Source organism: Oncorhynchus mykiss, chromosome 31 (assembly GCF_013265735.2).
Source record: "Oncorhynchus mykiss isolate Arlee chromosome 31, USDA_OmykA_1.1, whole genome shotgun sequence".
Lineage (NCBI taxonomy): Eukaryota > Metazoa > Chordata > Actinopteri > Salmoniformes > Salmonidae > Oncorhynchus > Oncorhynchus mykiss.
This window is the reverse complement of record NC_050571.1, coordinates 28269451-28288676: the sequence shown is the minus strand read 5'-3', so window position 1 is coordinate 28288676 and position 19226 is coordinate 28269451. Positions and strand designations below refer to the sequence as shown.

General features: G+C 42.7%; 1 protein-coding gene across 4 annotated transcripts in view; it reads right to left on the bottom strand.

The window, feature by feature from the left end:
- LOC110504299 overlaps positions 1-19226 on the bottom strand; it is a 50963-nt gene that overhangs the window by 18732 nt on the left and 13005 nt on the right. For 3 of the 4 annotated variants that reach the window (XM_036970187.1, XM_036970190.1, XM_036970189.1), the window contains exons 2-5: positions 15563-15646; positions 15339-15447; positions 15204-15251; positions 14999-15086 (exon numbers count right to left, since the gene is read on the bottom strand). In XM_036970187.1, coding sequence (XP_036826082.1) covers positions 14999-15086; positions 15204-15251; positions 15339-15447; positions 15563-15638 — 321 coding nt within the window. In that variant the 5' untranslated portion in view covers positions 15639-15646. The remainder of the gene's footprint in view (positions 1-14998; positions 15087-15203; positions 15252-15338; positions 15448-15562; positions 15647-19226) is intronic. The other variant, XM_036970188.1, reaches the window with a different exon arrangement.

Here is a 19226-nt window from a genome sequence, read left to right as displayed (position 1 = left end):
TTACCACTCTAAACTGCATAGATAGAGCAAGGATTGACCATCCATGGATGCGAGGACTGACCCTCCATGAGATAAAAATGTGTGTTTTAACCATGTTTTGAAACTACAGTGGGGTCCGAAATGATTGACACCATTGATAGGTAGCCTAGCGGTTAAGAGTGTTGGGCCAGTAAACAAAAGGTCGCTGGTTTGAATCCCTGAACCAAGTAGGTGAAAAATCTGTGCCTTGAACACGGCACTTAACCCTAATTGCTCCTGTAAGTTGCTCTGGATAATTGTGTCTGCTAAATTACTAAAATGTCAAATGTATAAAGATGAGCAATAATGACTATAATCAAATACTGAGCTATATTGTACGCTCAAAAGTAATAATTGTTTTTCTCAAAAAGGTAGGCATCAAAATTATTGCCACCCCGAAAGATTCTTATAAAAGAAGTAGTCAAAAGTTTACTATTTGGTCCCATATTCCAAGCACGCAATGACTACATCAAGCTTGTGAAACTTGTTGGATGCATTTGATATTCGTTTTGTTTTTTTCAGATTATTTTGTGCCCAATAGAAATTAATGTAAGTCATGTATTGTGTCATTTTGGAGTCACTTTTTTTGTAAATAAGAATTGAATATGTTTCTAAACACTCCTACATTAATGTGGATGCTACCATGATTACGGATCATCCTGAATTAATCATGACATGCTAACCTCCCTGTTATTGGTAATGGTGAGAGGTTAACATGTCATGGGGGTATGATCTTCGACCCTCTGTAACGTTCTCATTCATCATTGTTCATGATTCAACAAGGATCATCAGTTTTTTCTCATCTTTATCAAGGTTGTCAACCATTTTGGACCCTATGGTTTACAATTGCATTGTTTACAAACAATGGAGTACAGCCAGGCTGAGCAAGATTATATTTTGGGTTCTGATGGGGTACGACAGTTGAAATAAATTCATGATTTATAAGTTCTATTCTTCAATAATCAATTGATGTCATCTATATTATAATACCGTAAGCCTGTCAGATGTGGGAAGTTCTCCTCCTACAATTTAGCACCGATTTTCTTAGTACCTCTTTCATGTTATTGTCAATACCTATTTTTGGGAATGACATTGTTGCCAGGGGGGAAATAGTGCTGTCATAATGCATTTGATGTTAGCATTTCTAGGCCAATTTTGAATGTGTAGAATGACTACATTAGCCACAATGCTCATTGAATGGACATTCAAAACTACAATGGCATTAATGCATCACATTTGCTAGCTATTTTTGACCAATTTTGCTAACTAATGACATCTTTTCCAACTGTCTAAAGTACATTTGATGACATGATAATGCAGGCAAAGTTGTGTTCTACTAAATATTTGATTACTTTATCGATGTCATCGTATTTCCAGGCACTAAAGTGTAATTAGACTAAACAGTATTTAGCCTCAGTCCAGAATGACTGGGCTTACCACCGCTTTGGGCACCACTATGGCGCCGCCGATAGAGGGCTGAGAACGTTCGGCATGACTAACCGCATGACGCGACCGATCAAGCAATAGAACCCATTTTGGTTCTATATGAAACCTTTTTGTGGATGGCACGGTGGAGATCGCATGGCATATTTCAAATTCTTTAAAATAATGCTGTCAAATTAAGTACATATTGAGTCAAACGGCCCTACAACATGAACAGGTAGATTAGTCCGCCCACACCGGAGAGTTGAAAATTACACTGCCTCTCCCAGCTTGGATGTTGTCGCATCAGTGTGACCTGCACAAAGTTCTATTTTTGGGGAGACTAAAACCATAATTTGGTCAAACAATAGCCTAAAGAACATTAATATCCTGTTTCCTCCATGAAAGTGTTTAACTTGCCCATGTTTCTCAAAGTAGCCTAGATGGAGAGGAACAGAAAAATTGCCTTCTGATTGCGCAACATTTGAAAATAAAATGGTGCAAAAAAACAGTACTGTTGTGACTGTTGGAGAGAGGATGGTCTCAGCTTTCTGTAGTTACGACATTTATTCCCAACTCCAAAAAACTCAATTATACTGATACAAATAAAAATAAACGACTTTATGGATTTTTTTATAAAAAATTAATTATATTTATTAATGAGATTATTAATATTAACAGTGGAGTTATGTCACATATGCAGCTACCGAAAATATATGGGAGGGAATGTCTGTTCAATCCAAACTTACTAATCAAATCAAATCAAATCGCATAAGTCACATGCGCCGAATACAACAGGTATTTCACCTTACAGTGAAATGCTTACTTATGAACCCATAACCAACAATGCAGTTTTAAAACATATGGATAACAATAAGAAATAAAAGTAACAAGTAATTAAAGAGCAGCAGTAAAATAACAGTTGCGAGACTATATACAGGGGGGTACCGGTACAGAGTCAATGTCCGGTTAGTTGAGGTAATATGTACATGTAGGTATAGCTATTAAAGTCACTATGCATGCAGTTGAAGTCGGACGTTTACATACACTTAGGTTCGAGTCATTAAAACTTGTTTTTCAACCACTCCACAAATTTCTTGTTAACAAACTATAGTTTTGGCAAGTCGGTTAGGACATCTACTTTGTGTATGACACAAGTAATTTTTCCAACAATTGTTTACAGACAGATTATTTAATTTATAATTCACTGTATCACAATTCCAATGGGTCAGAAGTTTACATACGCTAAGTTGACTGTGCCTTGGCCTCGGGTGGCGCAGTGGTTAAGGGCGCTGTACTGCAGCGCCAGCTGTGCCATCAGAGACTCTGGGTTCGTGCCCAGGCTCTGTCACAACCGGCTGCGACCGGGAGGTCTATGGGGCGACGCACAATTGGCCTAGCGTCGTCCGGGTTAGGGAGGGCTTGGTCGGTAGGGATGTCCTTGTCTCATCGCGCACCAGCGACTCCTGTGGCGGGCCGGGCGCAGTGCGCGCTAACCAAGGTTGCACGGTGTTTCCTCTGACATATTGGTGCGGCTGGCTTCCGGGTTGGATGCTTTCTGTGTTAAGAAGCAGTGCGGCTTGGTTGGGTTGTGTATCGGAGGACGCATGACTTTCAACCTCTCCCGAGCCCGTACGGGAGTTGTAGCGATGAGACAAGATAGTAGCTACTAAAAACAATTGGATACCACGAAATTGGGGAGAAAAAGGGGTAAAATGTAAATAAAAAATAAAAAGTTGACTGTGCCATTAAACAGAAAATTATGTTATGGCTTTAGAAGCTAATTGACATTGTTTGAGTCAATTGCTTCTTAACACAGCACGCATCCAACCCGGAAGCCAGCCGCACCAATACGTCAGAGGAAACACCGTGCAACCTGTGGATGTATTTCAAGGCCTACCTTCAAACTCAGTGCCTCTTTTCTTGACATCATGGGAAAGTCAAAAGAAATCAGCCAAGACTTCAGATAAAAATTGTAGACCTCCACAAGTCTGGTTCATTCTTGGGAGCAATTTCCAAACGCCTGAAGGTACCACGTTCATCTGTACAATCAATAGTACGCAAGTATAAACACCATGAGACCACGCAGCCATTATACCGCTCAGGAAGGAGACGCGTTCTGTTTCATAGAGATGAACGTACTTTGGTGCAAAAAGTGCAAATCAATCCCAGAACAACATCAAAGGACCTTGTGAAGATGCTGGAGGAAACAGGTACAAAAGTATCTATATCCACAGTAAAACGAGTCCAACATCGACATAACCTGAAAGGCCGCTCAGCAAGGAAGAATCCACTGCTCAAAACCGGCATAAAAGAGCCAGACTATGGTTTGCAACTGCACATGGAGAAAAAGATCGTACTTTTTGGAGAAATGTCCTCTCGTCTGATGAAACAAAGATAGAATTTTAAATAATTGGCAAGATTAGTGTGATAGTGTTATATGATGTACTGTTTTATATTTTGTTTTATGTGTGATGTAAGTGTCTTAATGTGCTTGGACCCCCCTGCCTTGGCAGCAGCTAATGGGGATCCCTAATAAAATACAAATACAAATATTGCAAAAGCCCAGTCTGATAATTCCATGCAAGTGATTCAAGCTATTTACAGCCATCAACAACATTGAACCTTGCACATCTAATGTGCTGTCTCCTGTCTATCAAAATAAACTACCGATCAACTGGGACTGCTGGCTGGCATTCCTTTCTTTATAAACACAACGCAAGAGAGTGACGAAGTACGATCACATCTGTTACATGTGCATGGCTCTGGTCTGGTCTGCACTAACTAGCTCTGGACCATGGTGTAGCTAAAAGCTAGCTCTGGTCCGCACTAGTTCTCGACCAGACTAAACCTGCCTGAAGAAGCACATCACCCTGCTGTGACCCCCGGGCAAGGGGGGACGGCTGTCCCTGGCCTCCGAGGCTAACACAGCCATACCTGTTATGATACCAGCAGGCTCTGTGAGCCAATTTCAGAGGCTTTTGTGGACCTGGAGGAGCTGCCCCTGCAGCAGGAGTCTGCCGCCAAGTTTATCAAGAAGAAACAGCCCTCCAAGAAGGTCAAGACCAAGACAGATAAAGATTCCAAGGATAAGAAAGAGTGTGCAGAGGGGGCAGTCAAGTCTCTGGAAGAGTCTCTGGAAGAGACTGCAGAAGAGCCTGTGAAAAAATTGAAGAAAGAAAAGAAGTTCTCTAAGGAATTTATTTTTATTTATACTTTTTTAAAATTTAACCTTTATTTAACTAGGCAAGTCAGTTAACCTATTCTGAACTACCCATCCCGGATCCGGGATAATTGTCGTCAGCAACGCTGAATAGCATAGTGCCATAGTAAAATAATATTACTAGAAAATATTCATATTCATGAAATCACAAGTGCAATATTGCAAAACACAGCTTAGTCTTTTGTTAATCCACCTGTCGTCTCAGTTTTTGAAATTATGCTTTACAGCGAAAGCAATACAAGCGTTTGTGTAAGTTTATCGATCGATCGACAAAAAAATAAGTACACTTAGCATCAGGTAACTTGGTCACGAAAATCAGAAAAGCAATCAAATTAATTGTTTACCTTTGATGATCTTCGGATGTTTTCACTCACGAGACTCCCAGTTAGACAACAAATGTTCCTTTTGTTCCATAAAGATATTTTTTATATCCAAATACCTCCATTAGTTTGGTGTGTTATGCCCAGGAATCCACCGGAAAGAACGGTCACGACAACGCAGACAAAAATTCAAAATTATATCCATAATGTCCACAGAAAAATGTAAAATGTTTTTTTATAATCAATCCTCAGGGTGTTTTTCAAATATCTATTCGATAATATATCAACCGAGACAGTTGGCTTTTCACTAAGACCGGGAGTAACAATGGCCGCCTTTCTCTATTGCGCACAACTCACTCTCAGAGCCCCCACCTATCCACTTACACAATGTGGTCGTTCACACTCATTCTTCAAAATAAAAGCCTGAAACTATGTCTAAAGGCTGTTGACAACTTAGGGAAGCCATAGAAAAAGGAGTCCTTCAAGGAATCTGGAAAGGTGTCAAAGAAGGAATCTTCTAAGGAGACCAGCAAAAAGTCTTTAAAGGAGCCTGGGAAGGAGAACGTGTGGAAAAAGCTGTCTGTGAAGTTCAAGGAGTAAAAGAAAGAGCTGCTTCTGGAGAGGGCTGATAAAAAAAATCAGGCAATAAACACACACACACACACACACACACACACACACACACACACACACACACACACACACACACACACACACACACACACACACACACACACACACACACATATTCATGACACATCCAACAAGGCTGATGTTGGTCAATAGTAAGGACTCCGGCGAGGTTCTACAGATTTCTCAAGTTTTGAGGGAGCATTCAATTGGCATGCCGACTGCAGGAATGTCCACTAGAGCTGTTGCCAGAGAATGTAATGTTAATTTCTCTACCATAAATGTATTTTTAGAGAATTTGTCAGTACATCCAACCGGCCTCACAACCGCAGTCAACATATAACCACGCCAGCCCAGGACCTCCACATCCGGCTTCTTCACCTACAGGAGCACAACTCCAACACAATCATTAAGTTTGCAGACGACACAACGGTGGTAGGCCTGATCATCGACAATGATGAGACAGTCTATAGGAAGGAGTTCAGAGACCTGGCAGTGTAGTGCCGCAATAACAACCTCCCTCAATGTGATCAAGACAAAGGAGATGATCGTGGACTACAGGAGGGCCGAGCATGCCCTCATTCTCATTGACGGAGCTGTAGTCGGGCAGGTCAAGAGCTTCAAGTTTGTTGGTGTCCACATCACCAACAAGCTATCATGGTCCAAACACACCAAGACAGACGTAAAGAGGGCACGACAATGCCTATTCCCCCGCAGTGCGCGCTAACCAAGGTTGCACGGTGTTTCCTCTGACATATTGGTGCGGCTGGCTTCCGGGTTGGATGCTTTCTGTGTTAAGAAGCAGTGCGGCTTGGTTGGGTTGTGTATCGGAGGACGCATGACTTTCAACCTCTCCCGAGGCCGTACGGGAGTTGTAGCGATGAGACAAGATAGTAGCTACTAAAAACAATTGGATACCACGAAATTGGGGAGAAAAAGGGGTAAAATGTAAATAAAAAATAAAAAGTTGACTGTGCCATTAAACAGAAAATTATGTTATGGCTTTAGAAGCTAATTGACATTGTTTGAGTCAATTGCTTCTTAACACAGCACGCATCCAACCCGGAATCCAGCCGCACCAATACGTCAGAGGAAACACCGTGCAACCTGTGGATGTATTTCAAGGCCTACCTTCAAACTCAGTGCCTCTTTTCTTGACATCATGGGAAAGTCAAAAGAAATCAGCCAAGACTTCAGATAAAAATTGTAGACCTCCACAAGTCTGGTTCATTCTTGGGAGCAATTTCCAAACGCCTGAAGGTACCACGTTCATCTGTACAATCAATAGTACGCAAGTATAAACACCATGAGACCACGCAGCCATTATACCGCTCAGGAAGGAGACGCGTTCTGTTTCATAGAGATGAACGTACTTTGGTGCAAAAAGTGCAAATCAATCCCAGAACAACATCAAAGGACCTTGTGAAGATGCTGGAGGAAACAGGTACAAAAGTATCTATATCCACAGTAAAACGAGTCCAACATCGACATAACCTGAAAGGCCGCTCAGCAAGGAAGAATCCACTGCTCAAAACCGGCATAAAAGAGCCAGACTATGGTTTGCAACTGCACATGGAGAAAAAGATCGTACTTTTTGGAGAAATGTCCTCTCGTCTGATGAAACAAAGATAGAATTTTAAATAATTGGCAAGATTAGTGTGATAGTGTTATATGATGTACTGTTTTATATTTTGTTTTATGTGTGATGTAAGTGTCTTAATGTGCTTGGACCCCCCTGCCTTGGCAGCAGCTAATGGGGATCCCTAATAAAATACAAATACAAATATTGCAAAAGCCCAGTCTGATAATTCCATGCAAGTGATTCAAGCTATTTACAGCCATCAACAACATTGAACCTTGCACATCTAATGTGCTGTCTCCTGTCTATCAAAATAAACTACCGATCAACTGGGACTGCTGGCTGGCATTCCTTTCTTTATAAACACAACGCAAGAGAGTGACGAAGTACGATCACATCTGTTACATGTGCATGGCTCTGGTCTGGTCTGCACTAACTAGCTCTGGACCATGGTGTAGCTAATAGCTAGCTCTGGTCCGCACTAGTTCTCGACCAGACTAAACCTGCCTGAAGAAGCACATCACCCTGCTGTGACCCCCGGGCAAGGGGGGACGGCTGTCCCTGGCCTCCGAGGCTAACACAGCCATACCTGTTATGATACCAGCAGGCTCTGTGAGCCAATTTCAGAGGCTTTTGTGGACCTGGAGGAGCTGCCCCTGCAGCAGGAGTCTGCCGCCAAGTTTATCAAGAAGAAACAGCCCTCCAAGAAGGTCAAGACCAAGACAGATAAAGATTCCAAGGATAAGAAAGAGTGTGCAGAGGGGGCAGTCAAGTCTCTGGAAGAGTCTCTGGAAGAGACTGCAGAAGAGCCTGTGAAAAAATTGAAGAAAGAAAAGAAGTTCTCTAAGGAATTTATTTTTATTTATACTTTTTTAAAATTTAACCTTTATTTAACTAGGCAAGTCAGTTAACCTATTCTGAACTACCCATCCCGGATCCGGGATAATTGTCGTCAGCAACGCTGAATAGCATAGTGCCATAGTAAAATAATATTACTAGAAAATATTCATATTCATGAAATCACAAGTGCAATATTGCAAAACACAGCTTAGTCTTTTGTTAATCCACCTGTCGTCTCAGTTTTTGAAATTATGCTTTACAGCGAAAGCAATACAAGCGTTTGTGTAAGTTTATCGATCGATCGACAAAAAAATAAGTACACTTAGCATCAGGTAACTTGGTCACGAAAATCAGAAAAGCAATCAAATTAATTGTTTACCTTTGATGATCTTCGGATGTTTTCACTCACGAGACTCCCAGTTAGACAACAAATGTTCCTTTTGTTCCATAAAGATATTTTTTATATCCAAATACCTCCATTAGTTTGGTGTGTTATGCCCAGGAATCCACCGGAAAGAACGGTCACGACAACGCAGACAAAAATTCAAAATTATATCCATAATGTCCACAGAAAAATGTAAAATGTTTTTTTATAATCAATCCTCAGGGTGTTTTTCAAATATCTATTCGATAATATATCAACCGAGACAGTTGGCTTTTCACTAAGACCGGGAGTAACAATGGCCGCCTTTCTCTATTGCGCACAACTCACTCTCAGAGCCCCCACCTATCCACTTACACAATGTGGTCGTTCACACTCATTCTTCAAAATAAAAGCCTGAAACTATGTCTAAAGGCTGTTGACAACTTAGGGAAGCCATAGAAAAAGGAGTCCTTCAAGGAATCTGGAAAGGTGTCAAAGAAGGAATCTTCTAAGGAGACCAGCAAAAAGTCTTTAAAGGAGCCTGGGAAGGAGAACGTGTGGAAAAAGCTGTCTGTGAAGTTCAAGGAGTAAAAGAAAGAGCTGCTTCTGGAGAGGGCTGATAAAAAAAATCAGGCAATAAATACACACACACACACACACACACACACACACACACACACACACACACACACACACACACACACACACACACACACACACACACACACACACACACACACACACATATTCATGACACATCCAACAAGGCTGATGTTGGTCAATAGTAAGGACTCCGGCGAGGTTCTACAGATTTCTCAAGTTTTGAGGGAGCATTCAATTGGCATGCCGACTGCAGGAATGTCCACTAGAGCTGTTGCCAGAGAATGTAATGTTAATTTCTCTACCATAAATGTATTTTTAGAGAATTTGTCAGTACATCCAACCGGCCTCACAACCGCAGTCAACATATAACCACGCCAGCCCAGGACCTCCACATCCGGCTTCTTCACCTACAGGAGCACAACTCCAACACAATCATTAAGTTTGCAGACGACACAACGGTGGTAGGCCTGATCATCGACAATGATGAGACAGTCTATAGGAAGGAGTTCAGAGACCTGGCAGTGTAGTGCCGCAATAACAACCTCCCTCAATGTGATCAAGACAAAGGAGATGATCGTGGACTACAGGAGGGCCGAGCATGCCCTCATTCTCATTGACGGAGCTGTAGTCGGGCAGGTCAAGAGCTTCAAGTTTGTTGGTGTCCACATCACCAACAAGCTATCATGGTCCAAACACACCAAGACAGACGTAAAGAGGGCACGACAATGCCTATTCCCCCTCAGGAGACTGAAATATTAGCATGGGTCCTCAGATACTCAAAAAGTTCTACAGCTGCACAATAGAAAGCATCCTGACTGGTTGCATCACCGCCTGGCTGGTTGCATCACCGCTCCGCATCAAAGCGCAAGGCACTACAGAGGGTAGTGTCGTGGGATAATCAGAATTTGTTGGTAACATTTGTAAGATGTTTAATATTCATCAAATGTGTGTAAGTTAATTCTCATCAGAATGGTATTTTTGTATAATACTGTGGCGAGGTTGCAGTTATCTGTTCTATGTCAAAACTAAGTTGCATGGGCCACTGAGAGGGGAGAGGTCAAAGTGTCATCATGTGTAAACATATCTTTTACTCCCTACCTTTTTCTTGTGGGGAAAGAAGGGTGGCAGTGTCTGGAATCATTCTATGCTCCCTCTAATGTTGTTTCTATCTTAACCTATAGCCTCACTCTCCTCTCCGTGAGTTTGTCCAGGAGGTTGTATTTTGAGTTGGTTGTATCTAAATGACAATTTGATATATGCCTGTTGATATGGAGGATTTGGTTTATGGTTCTGGGGTTTGGGAAAGGAGACAAAGCTGAACGATGAATTATGTTTATGCTGTCTGACTATGCGTGTCTTTGCTATTAAAGGAACTCAGTTGCATTGTAAGGGGGCTCTCAGAGAATTCATGGTTGGACACTGAATTGATCTGAGATTCACAGGGTTGTGATAGAGCTCATATAATTAAAGATGGACTTTGATAACTAACTCTGACTTGTGTGTGTGGTTTGCTCCCATGATTTGGTAAATAGAGGAAATTTCCACGACAGTAGTGCGTACGGCCCAGTACATCACTGGGGCCAAGCTTCCTGACATCCGGTCCCTTCACTTTTTCAACATTTTGTTACATTACAGCCTTATTCTAAAATTGATTCGATTAATTGTTTTACTCATCAATCTACACACAATACCCAATAATGACAAAGCGAAAAAAGGTTTTCTGAAATTTTTGCAAATGTATAAAAAAATAATAATATTCAGACCCTTTGTTATGTGACTCGAAATTGAGCTCAAGTGCATCCTGTTTCCATTGATCATCCTTGAGATGTTTCTACAAATTGATTGGAATCCACCTGTGGTAAATTCAATTGATTGGACATGATTTGGAAAAGCACACACCTGTCTATATAAGGTCCCACAGTTGACAGTGCATGTCAGAGCAAAAACCAAGCCATGAGGTCGAAGGAATTGTCCGTAGAACTCCGAGACAGGATTGTGTCAAGGCACAGATCTGGGGAAGGGTAAAAATAAATATCTGCAGCATTGAAGGTCCCCAAGAACACAGTGGCCTCCATCATTCTTAAATGGAAGAAGTTTGGAACCACCAAACCGAGCAATCGGGACAGAAGTGCCTTGTGTTTTGGCAAAGTGGGTGGGGTTATATCCTTCCTGTTTGGCCCTGTCTGGGGGTGTCTTCGGATGGGGCCACAGTGTCTCCTGACCCCTCCTGTCTCAGCCTCCAGTATTTATGCTGCAGTAGTTTATGTGTCGGGGGGCTAGGGTCAGTTTATTATATCTGGAGTACTTCTCCTGTCCTATTCGGTGTCCTGTGTGAATTTAAGTGTGCTCTCTCTAATTCTCTCTTTCTCTCTTTCTTTCTCTCTCTCGGAGGACCTGAGCCCTAGGACCATGCTGGTCATTTATGAACATTTGAACATCTTGGCCATGTTCTGTTATAATCTCCACCCGGCATAGCCAGAAGAGGACTGGCCACCCACATAGCCTGGTTCCTCTCTAGGTTTCTTCCTAGGTTTTGGCCTTTCTAGGGAGTTTTTCCTAGCCACTGTGCTTCTACACCTGCATTGCTTGCTGTTTGGGGTGTTAGGCTGGGTTTCTGTACAGCACTTTGAGATATCAGCTGATGTACGAAGGGCTATATAAACACAATACATGATTTGATTTGATTTTGGTCAGGGAGGTGGCCAAGAACCCGATGGTCACTCTGAGAGAGCTCCAGAGTTCCTCTGTGGAGATGGGAGAACCTTCCAGAAGGACAACCATCTCTGCAACACTCCACCAATCAGGCCTTTCTGGTAGAGTGGCCAGACGGAAGCCACTCCTCTGTAAAAGGCACATGACAGCCTGTTTGGAGTTTGCCAAAAGAGCAAAGTACAGAGAGATCATTGATGAAAACCTGCTCCAAAGCACTCAGGACCTCAGTCTAAGGAAATGGTTCACCTTCCATCAGGACAACGACACTAAGCACACAGCCAAGACAACGCAGGAGTGGTTTCGGAACAAGACTCTGAATGTCCTTGAGTTGCCCAGCCAGAGCCCAGACTTGAACCCGATCGAACATCTCTGGAGAGACCTGACATAGCTGTACAGCGAAGCTCCCCTTCCAACCTGACAGAGCTTGGGAGGATACCAAAGAAGAATCGGGGCTGTAATCGTGGCCAAACGTGCTTCAACAAAGTACTGAGTAAAGGGTCTGACTACTTATGTAAATGTGATATTAAATAAAACTTTTTTCAAGTAAATTTGCAAACATTTCTAAAACACTGCAACACTCCACCAATCAGGCCTTTCTGGTAGAGTGGCCAGACGGAAGCCACTCCTCTGTAAAAGGCACATGACAGCCTGTTTGGAGTTTGCCAAAAGAGCAAAGTACAGAGAGATCATTGATGAAAACCTGCTCCAAAGCACTCAGGACCTCAGTCTAAGGAAATGGTTCACCTTCCATCAGGACAACGACACTAAGCACACAGCCAAGACAACGCAGGAGTGGTTTCGGAACAAGACTCTGAATGTCCTTGAGTTGCCCAGCCAGAGCCCAGACTTGAACCCGATCGAACATCTCTGGAGAGACCTGACATAGCTGTACAGCGAAGCTCCCCTTCCAACCTGACAGAGCTTGGGAGGATACCAAAGAAGAATCGGGGCTGTAATCGTGGCCAAACGTGCTTCAACAAAGTACTGAGTAAAGGGTCTGAATACTTATGTAAATGTGATATTAAATAAAACTTTTTTCAAGTAAATTTGCAAACATTTCTAAAAACCAGTTTTATTTTGTATGGAGTTGGTCCCCCTTTGATGTTATAACAGCCTCTACTCTTCTAGGAAGGCTTTCCACTAGATGTTGGAACATTGCTGCGGGGACTTGCTTTCATGCAGCCACAAGAGCTTTAGTGAGGTTGGGTGATTAGGCTTGGCTTAAGCATGTCCCAGTTTAGGTCACCTAGTAGCACGAGCTCAGAAGATAGATGGGGTGCAATCAATTCACATATGGTGTTGAGGTCACAGCTGGGGACAGAGGGTGGTCTATAGAAAGAGGCAACAGTGAGAGACTTGTTTCTGGAAAGGTACATTTTTAGAAGTAGAAGCTCAAATTGTTTGGGTACAGACCTGGATAGTAAGACAGAACTCTGCAGGCTATCTTTGCAGTACATTGCAACACCACCCCCTTTGGCAGTTCTATCTTGGCGGAAAATGTTATAGTTAGGGATGGAGATTTCAGGGTTTTTGTTGGTTTTCCTAAGCCAGGATTCAGACACGGCTAAGACATCCAGGTTGGCAGAGTGTGCTAAAGCAGTGGGTAAAACAAACTTAGGGAGTAGGCTTCTAATGTTAACATGCATAAAACCAAGGCTTTTACGGTTACAGAAGTCAACAAATGAGAGCACCTGGGGAGTGGAGCTAGGCACTGCAGGACCTGGATTAACCTCTACATCACCAGAGGAACAGAGGAGAAGTAGGATAAGAGTACGGCTAAAGGCTATACGAACTGGCTGTCTAGCACGTTCGGAACAGAGAGTAACAGGAGCAGGTTTCTGAGAATGATAGCATAGATTCAAGGCATAGTGTACAGACAAAGGTAAGGTAGGATGTGAGTACATTGGAGGTAAACTTAGGCATTGAGTAATAATGAGAGAGATATAGTCTCGGGAGACGTTTAAACCAGGTAATGTCATCGCATATGTAGGAGGTGGAACAACATGGTTGGTTAAGGCATATTGAGCAGGGCTGGAGGCTCTACAGTGAAATATGACAGTAATCACTAACCAGGACAGTAATGGACGAGGCATATTGATATTAGAGAGAGGCATGCGTAGCCAAGTTTTCATATGGGTCCAGTGAGTGGTTGGGCTGGCTGGGGACACGGCGATTCAGACAGTTTGCAGGCCGGTGCTAACAAGCTTGCAGTTAGTAGGCCGGGGCTAGAAAGCTAGCAGTTAGCAGACTGGGTTAGCAAGGAAGCAGTTAGCAGATCAGGGAAAGCAAGCTAGAAGTTAGCAGACTGGGGCAAGCAAGCTAGCAGTTAGCAGAACGGGGCTAGCAAGCTAGCAGTTAGCAGAACGGGGCTAGCAAGCTAGCAGTTAGTAGACCAGGGCTAGCAAGTTAGCAGAAGGGCCTTTGGGGGACGTCGCGATGGAGGTAAGTCTGTTTTTGCCTCTTCATGCGGTGACGTCGATAGACCAGTCGTGGATTAGTAGGGTTCCAAGTAGCTCTAGGTAGCTAGCAGGCCGCGGTTAGCAGAATGGGCCTTCAGCGGACGTCGCGCCAGGGGGGCCTGTTGGAATCCTCGGGCAGATTATGTCGGTATTCCTGTCGTAGAGGATTGGCAGGGTTCCGTGCCCCGTATCAGCAGTAGAAGGGGTCCAGATATTGTAGCCCAGGTGTGGGCTTCGGTGGTAGCCCAGGAGCCCTAACCGGGCTAGCTTCAGGCTAATTGGTGCTTGCTCCAGGATGGAAATGCTAGCCAGGAGTAGTCACCCGCAATTGCGGGTGTTGCAAAGATCCAGATGAAAATGTTCAGAGCTTGAGGTAGGAATCCGGGGATATGGAGAGAAAAAAATAGGTCTGTTATGCTCTGGTTTGAGTCACGTTGTACGAACTGGCGAGAGCTTTCCGAGCTAAAGGTGAGTTGATGACCGCTAGCAGTGGTTTCCTGACTGATAGCTGGTAGGTAGCTAGCTGGCTAGCTTCAGTTGAGGGATTCCAGATCTGAAGTAAATTGAAAATAGAAAAACAACAGATCCACACCACATTGGGTGAGGCGGGTTGCAGGAGAGTATTTAGAAGTTGAGGTTTAGGAAAATATTTTGCGAAGAAAAAGATAAAGAAAATATATATACAACGGACACGACAGGACAAAGACAAAGACGTATGACTGCTACGCCATCTTGGATTTCCAATATGATGTACATGTCTGTACCAGAATTATAATTATAGATAATAAATAACTGTTCATACATGCAGCTTAACAGACACTTTCTTACCTGGTCCATTTGAATGACACATGTTGTAAAATTGTCACATCCCCTAAGACCATCAAATAAAGCCATGGGCCTTTTCTCCACATATGCCCTGAGGAAATACAATAGATGAGTACTCCCTAAATCATTTGCTGTTATGTGATTCCTCTTTCAATCGTCTGTACTGGGCAATAATACATTTTGTCACTTCTCTGAGTGGATATGTTACCTGTAATTGCTGAATCTCTTTGTCCTGGTCCCGTGCATTGTTATCTCTCTAAACAGAGAGAAACAATATTAAACATCTCATTCAACAATGGCTAAGAGAGGTTTGACAGAGATATCAAGGCTGAATTAAACCCACCTGGTGTCTGCTCCTGTGGTCCTACGTGTCATTTGATCAGGTAATCCTTTCAATCTGTGCAGCGCAGCCACATCAGACCTCAACTCGTCCCAGTCTTTGTCCTCAAGTTCTACGGAAATAAGTTAATATTTTTATTTTTCACATTCTTTAAAAATATGGAATACAAAAACTACACTAAATGACACCCACTTTTAAACTTGTATTGTGAAAACAGCACTTCTTACCAAACTCTTTTGTTAGTCCAAGGAGACACACAAGGAGCATGACCCTCAGTGCACCTTGAAATCCTTGTCCCGCCATTACAACTCCTGCCAAAACATTTGACAGTGAAACATACAGGTCAAATCCACTCTTAGAAAAAATGATTCTAAAAGGGTTCTTCCGCTGTCTCCATAGAACCCTTTTTGGTTCCAGGTAGAACCCTCGGTGGAAAGGGTTCTACATAGAACCCCAAAATGTTCTACCTGGAACCAAAAAGGGCTCTTTAAAGGGTTCTCCTATGGGGACAGCCAAGAACCCTTTTAGGTTCTAGATAGCACTTTTTTTCTTCAAGAGTGAAGGCAGTGGGATCACAATTTGTTAATCTGAAAGAAATAATTTTCACTGGAGCCCACAGACATCCCTTAGAACGTTGGTTTCACTTTTGGTTTATGAGGGAAATCCCCCAAAACAGGAAATAACACATTGGCTCTGAAGTGTGAATAACATCTGAAACACAAGTCCAGTCCCATCACATACACCACCTTTCTGTCTTTGTCTTCAGGTATGGTTGCAAAGTCAAATTATAAAGTTCAACAAAACGTTTGGGTTACGGATGTAACCTTGTTTCTCTGAGTAGAGTGACGAGTTGCCGAACGACCTATGGGAACTCCTTCCCCTTCTTGCGACCTGATTGAGATGCTTAATATCAAAGATGTTTACAGTCATCAGAAGTTCCCATAGGTTGTTTGGCGACCAGTTACGAAAACTAAAGATAACCATTATTTTTGAATATGAAAAGAAAACAATTGAGTAATACTATCCATAATATCAATGTTATATTTGTTCAGCTTTTACTAAAAAAAAGCTATGAAAGAAAATGGAAAACTGCCTATGCCAATCAACAACAACCTATGTATAAGAAAATACCATATACAGTTACATTTTCAGTAAACGATCAGTCAAGTAAACCAGTCATTATTTTTATAATTTTATCACATATGGTCACTAAATTTTTATTTAGGAATATGGTCATACCATATTGCTTAAATCCCTTTCTTACTGCACCCCTTTGTTTTGAATGAAACCTTCCATACATGTTTGCCCATAGTCGAAGTGGCCAGAAATATACTTGTTGCACCTGAATGCCAAAACATTCAGGTTATAGTGGTGTTCAAAGTTGAGCTATTTTTCAGTTTTGACTAGGTGATATACATCTACCATTTATGCACAGTTGTGGAAAAAGTACCCAATTGTCATACTTGAGTAAAAGACAACTTAATAGAAAATTACTCAAGTAAAAATAAAAGTCACCCAGTAAAATACTACTTGAGTAAAAGTCAAAGTATTTGGTTTTAAAAATACTTTAGTGTCAAAAGTAAATGTAATTGCTAAAATATACTTTGTATCAAAAGTAAAAGTATAAATCATTTCAAATTCCTTATATTAAGCAAACCATGTCTTGTTTTTAAAATTTACGGATAGCCAGGGGCACATTCCAACACTCAGACATAATTTACATACTGTTGTGGAAATTTCCTGTATTACCAAATCATGAGAGAGCAAACCACACACACATAAAGTCCATATTTAATTATATGAGCTTCACCATAGCCCTGTGACTCTCAGATCAATTCAGTGTCTATAAATGAATTCTCTGAGAGTGCTAACATATTGGCAACTGAGATCCTTTATAGCAAAGACACATATAGCCAGACAGCATTGGCTATAAATTATCGTTCAGTTTGGTCTCCTAAACTAAGTTCTTATCTCACTCTTGGTACCACTTAGGACCAAAAACATCCAATGGCATATATCAAATATACCCCCTCCTTGACAAGATCACAGAGAGACGTGACTGGCACACAGACATTGTGGAGCCACCTAACTGGTTCCCCATTAATCACCCCATTCCTTCACATGGTTTAGGAATAGTTTACAGACACATTCACAGATAAGACTAACCCGACCTTTCCCCTCTCTAGGCCCAAGTAACTTTTCCTACATAAGCATGCTTATGAAAATGTATATTTATAAATGTTACCTAAAGAATTCTGATTCTGCCACGACAATACACATGAAGCATGTGTGTTTAGTGAGTCCACCAGATCAGAAGCAGTAGGGATGAAGAGGGATGTTCTTTTGATAAGTGAGTGAATTTGACAATTTTCCTGTCCTGCTAAGCATTCAAAATGTAACTAGTACTTTTGGGTGTCAGGGAAAATGTATGTAGTAAAAAGTACATTATTTTAATTAGGAAGGTAGTGAAGTAAGAGTAAAATTTAAAAAAAAATACAAACAGTAAAGTGCAGAGACCCCAAAAAATGACTTGCGTAGTACTGTAAACAGAGAGGTCTACTTTCTTGGGAACCTGAATATTGACTGGTTTTCATCAAGCTGTCCGCTCAAGAGGAAGCTTCTTACTGTAACCAGTGCCAGTAATATGGTTCAGGTTATTAATCAACCTACCAGGGTATTTACAAACACTACAGGAACAAGATCATCCACATGTATTGGATCACATTTTTACTAATACTGTAGAACTTTGTTCTAAAGCTGTATCCTGTTGGATGCAGCATTCACCATGTTGTGGCTATATCCAGGAAAGCCAAAGTTCCAAAGCTGGGCCCAAAATAGAGTATGTGTTATGGTGAGTGAATGAGGACCCAAAAGCGAACTAACTTAAACAGAGCTTCTTTAATAACCAAACATAGGTAGGCTCAGATAGACCGGCAGATTCCGACAGGACAGGACAAGGTTACAGCAAACATGACGATAGTCTGGCTCAGGCATGAAACACAAACAAGAATCCGACAAGGACAGGAACAGAAACAGAGAGAGATATAGGGACCTAATCAGAGGGAAAAAGGGAACAGGTGGGAAACGGGGTGAATGGGTAGTTAGAGGAGACAAGGAACAGCTGGGAGAAAGCGGGGGAGAAAAGGTAACCTAACAACGACCAGCAGAGGGAGACAGGGTGAAGGGAAAGGACAGAGACAAGACACAACATGACAGTACCCCCCCACTCACCGAGCGCCTCCTGGCGCACTCGAGGAGGAAACCTGGCGGCAACGGAGGAAATCCTCGATCAGCGCACGGTCCAGCACGTCCCGAGAGGGAACCCAACTCCTCTCCTCAGGACCGTACCCCTCCCAATCGACAAGGTACTGGTGACCACGGCCCCGAGGACGCATGTCCAAAATCCTGCGGACCCTGTAGATGGGTGCGCCCTCGACAAGGATGGGGGGGGGGGGGGAAGACGAGCGGGGGCGCGAAGAACGGGCTTAATACAGGAGACATGGAAGACCGGGTGGACGCGACGAAGGTATCGCGGAAGAAGAAGTCGAACTGCGACAGGATTAATGACCCGAGAAATACGGAACGGACCAATGAACCGCGGGGTCAACTTGCGAGAAGCCGTCTTAAGGGGAAGGTTCTGAGTGGAGAGCCAAACTCTCTGACCGCGACAATATCTAGGACTCTTAGTTCTACGCTTATTAGCAGCCCTCACAGTCTGCGCCCTATAACGGCAAAGTGCAGACCTGACCCTCTTCCAGGTGCGCTCGCAACGTTGGACAAAAGCCTGAGCGGAGGGGACGCTGGACTCGGCGAACTGAGATGAGAACAGCGGAGGCTGGTACCCGAGGCTACTCTGAAAAGGAGATAGCCCGGTCGCAGACGAAGGAAGCG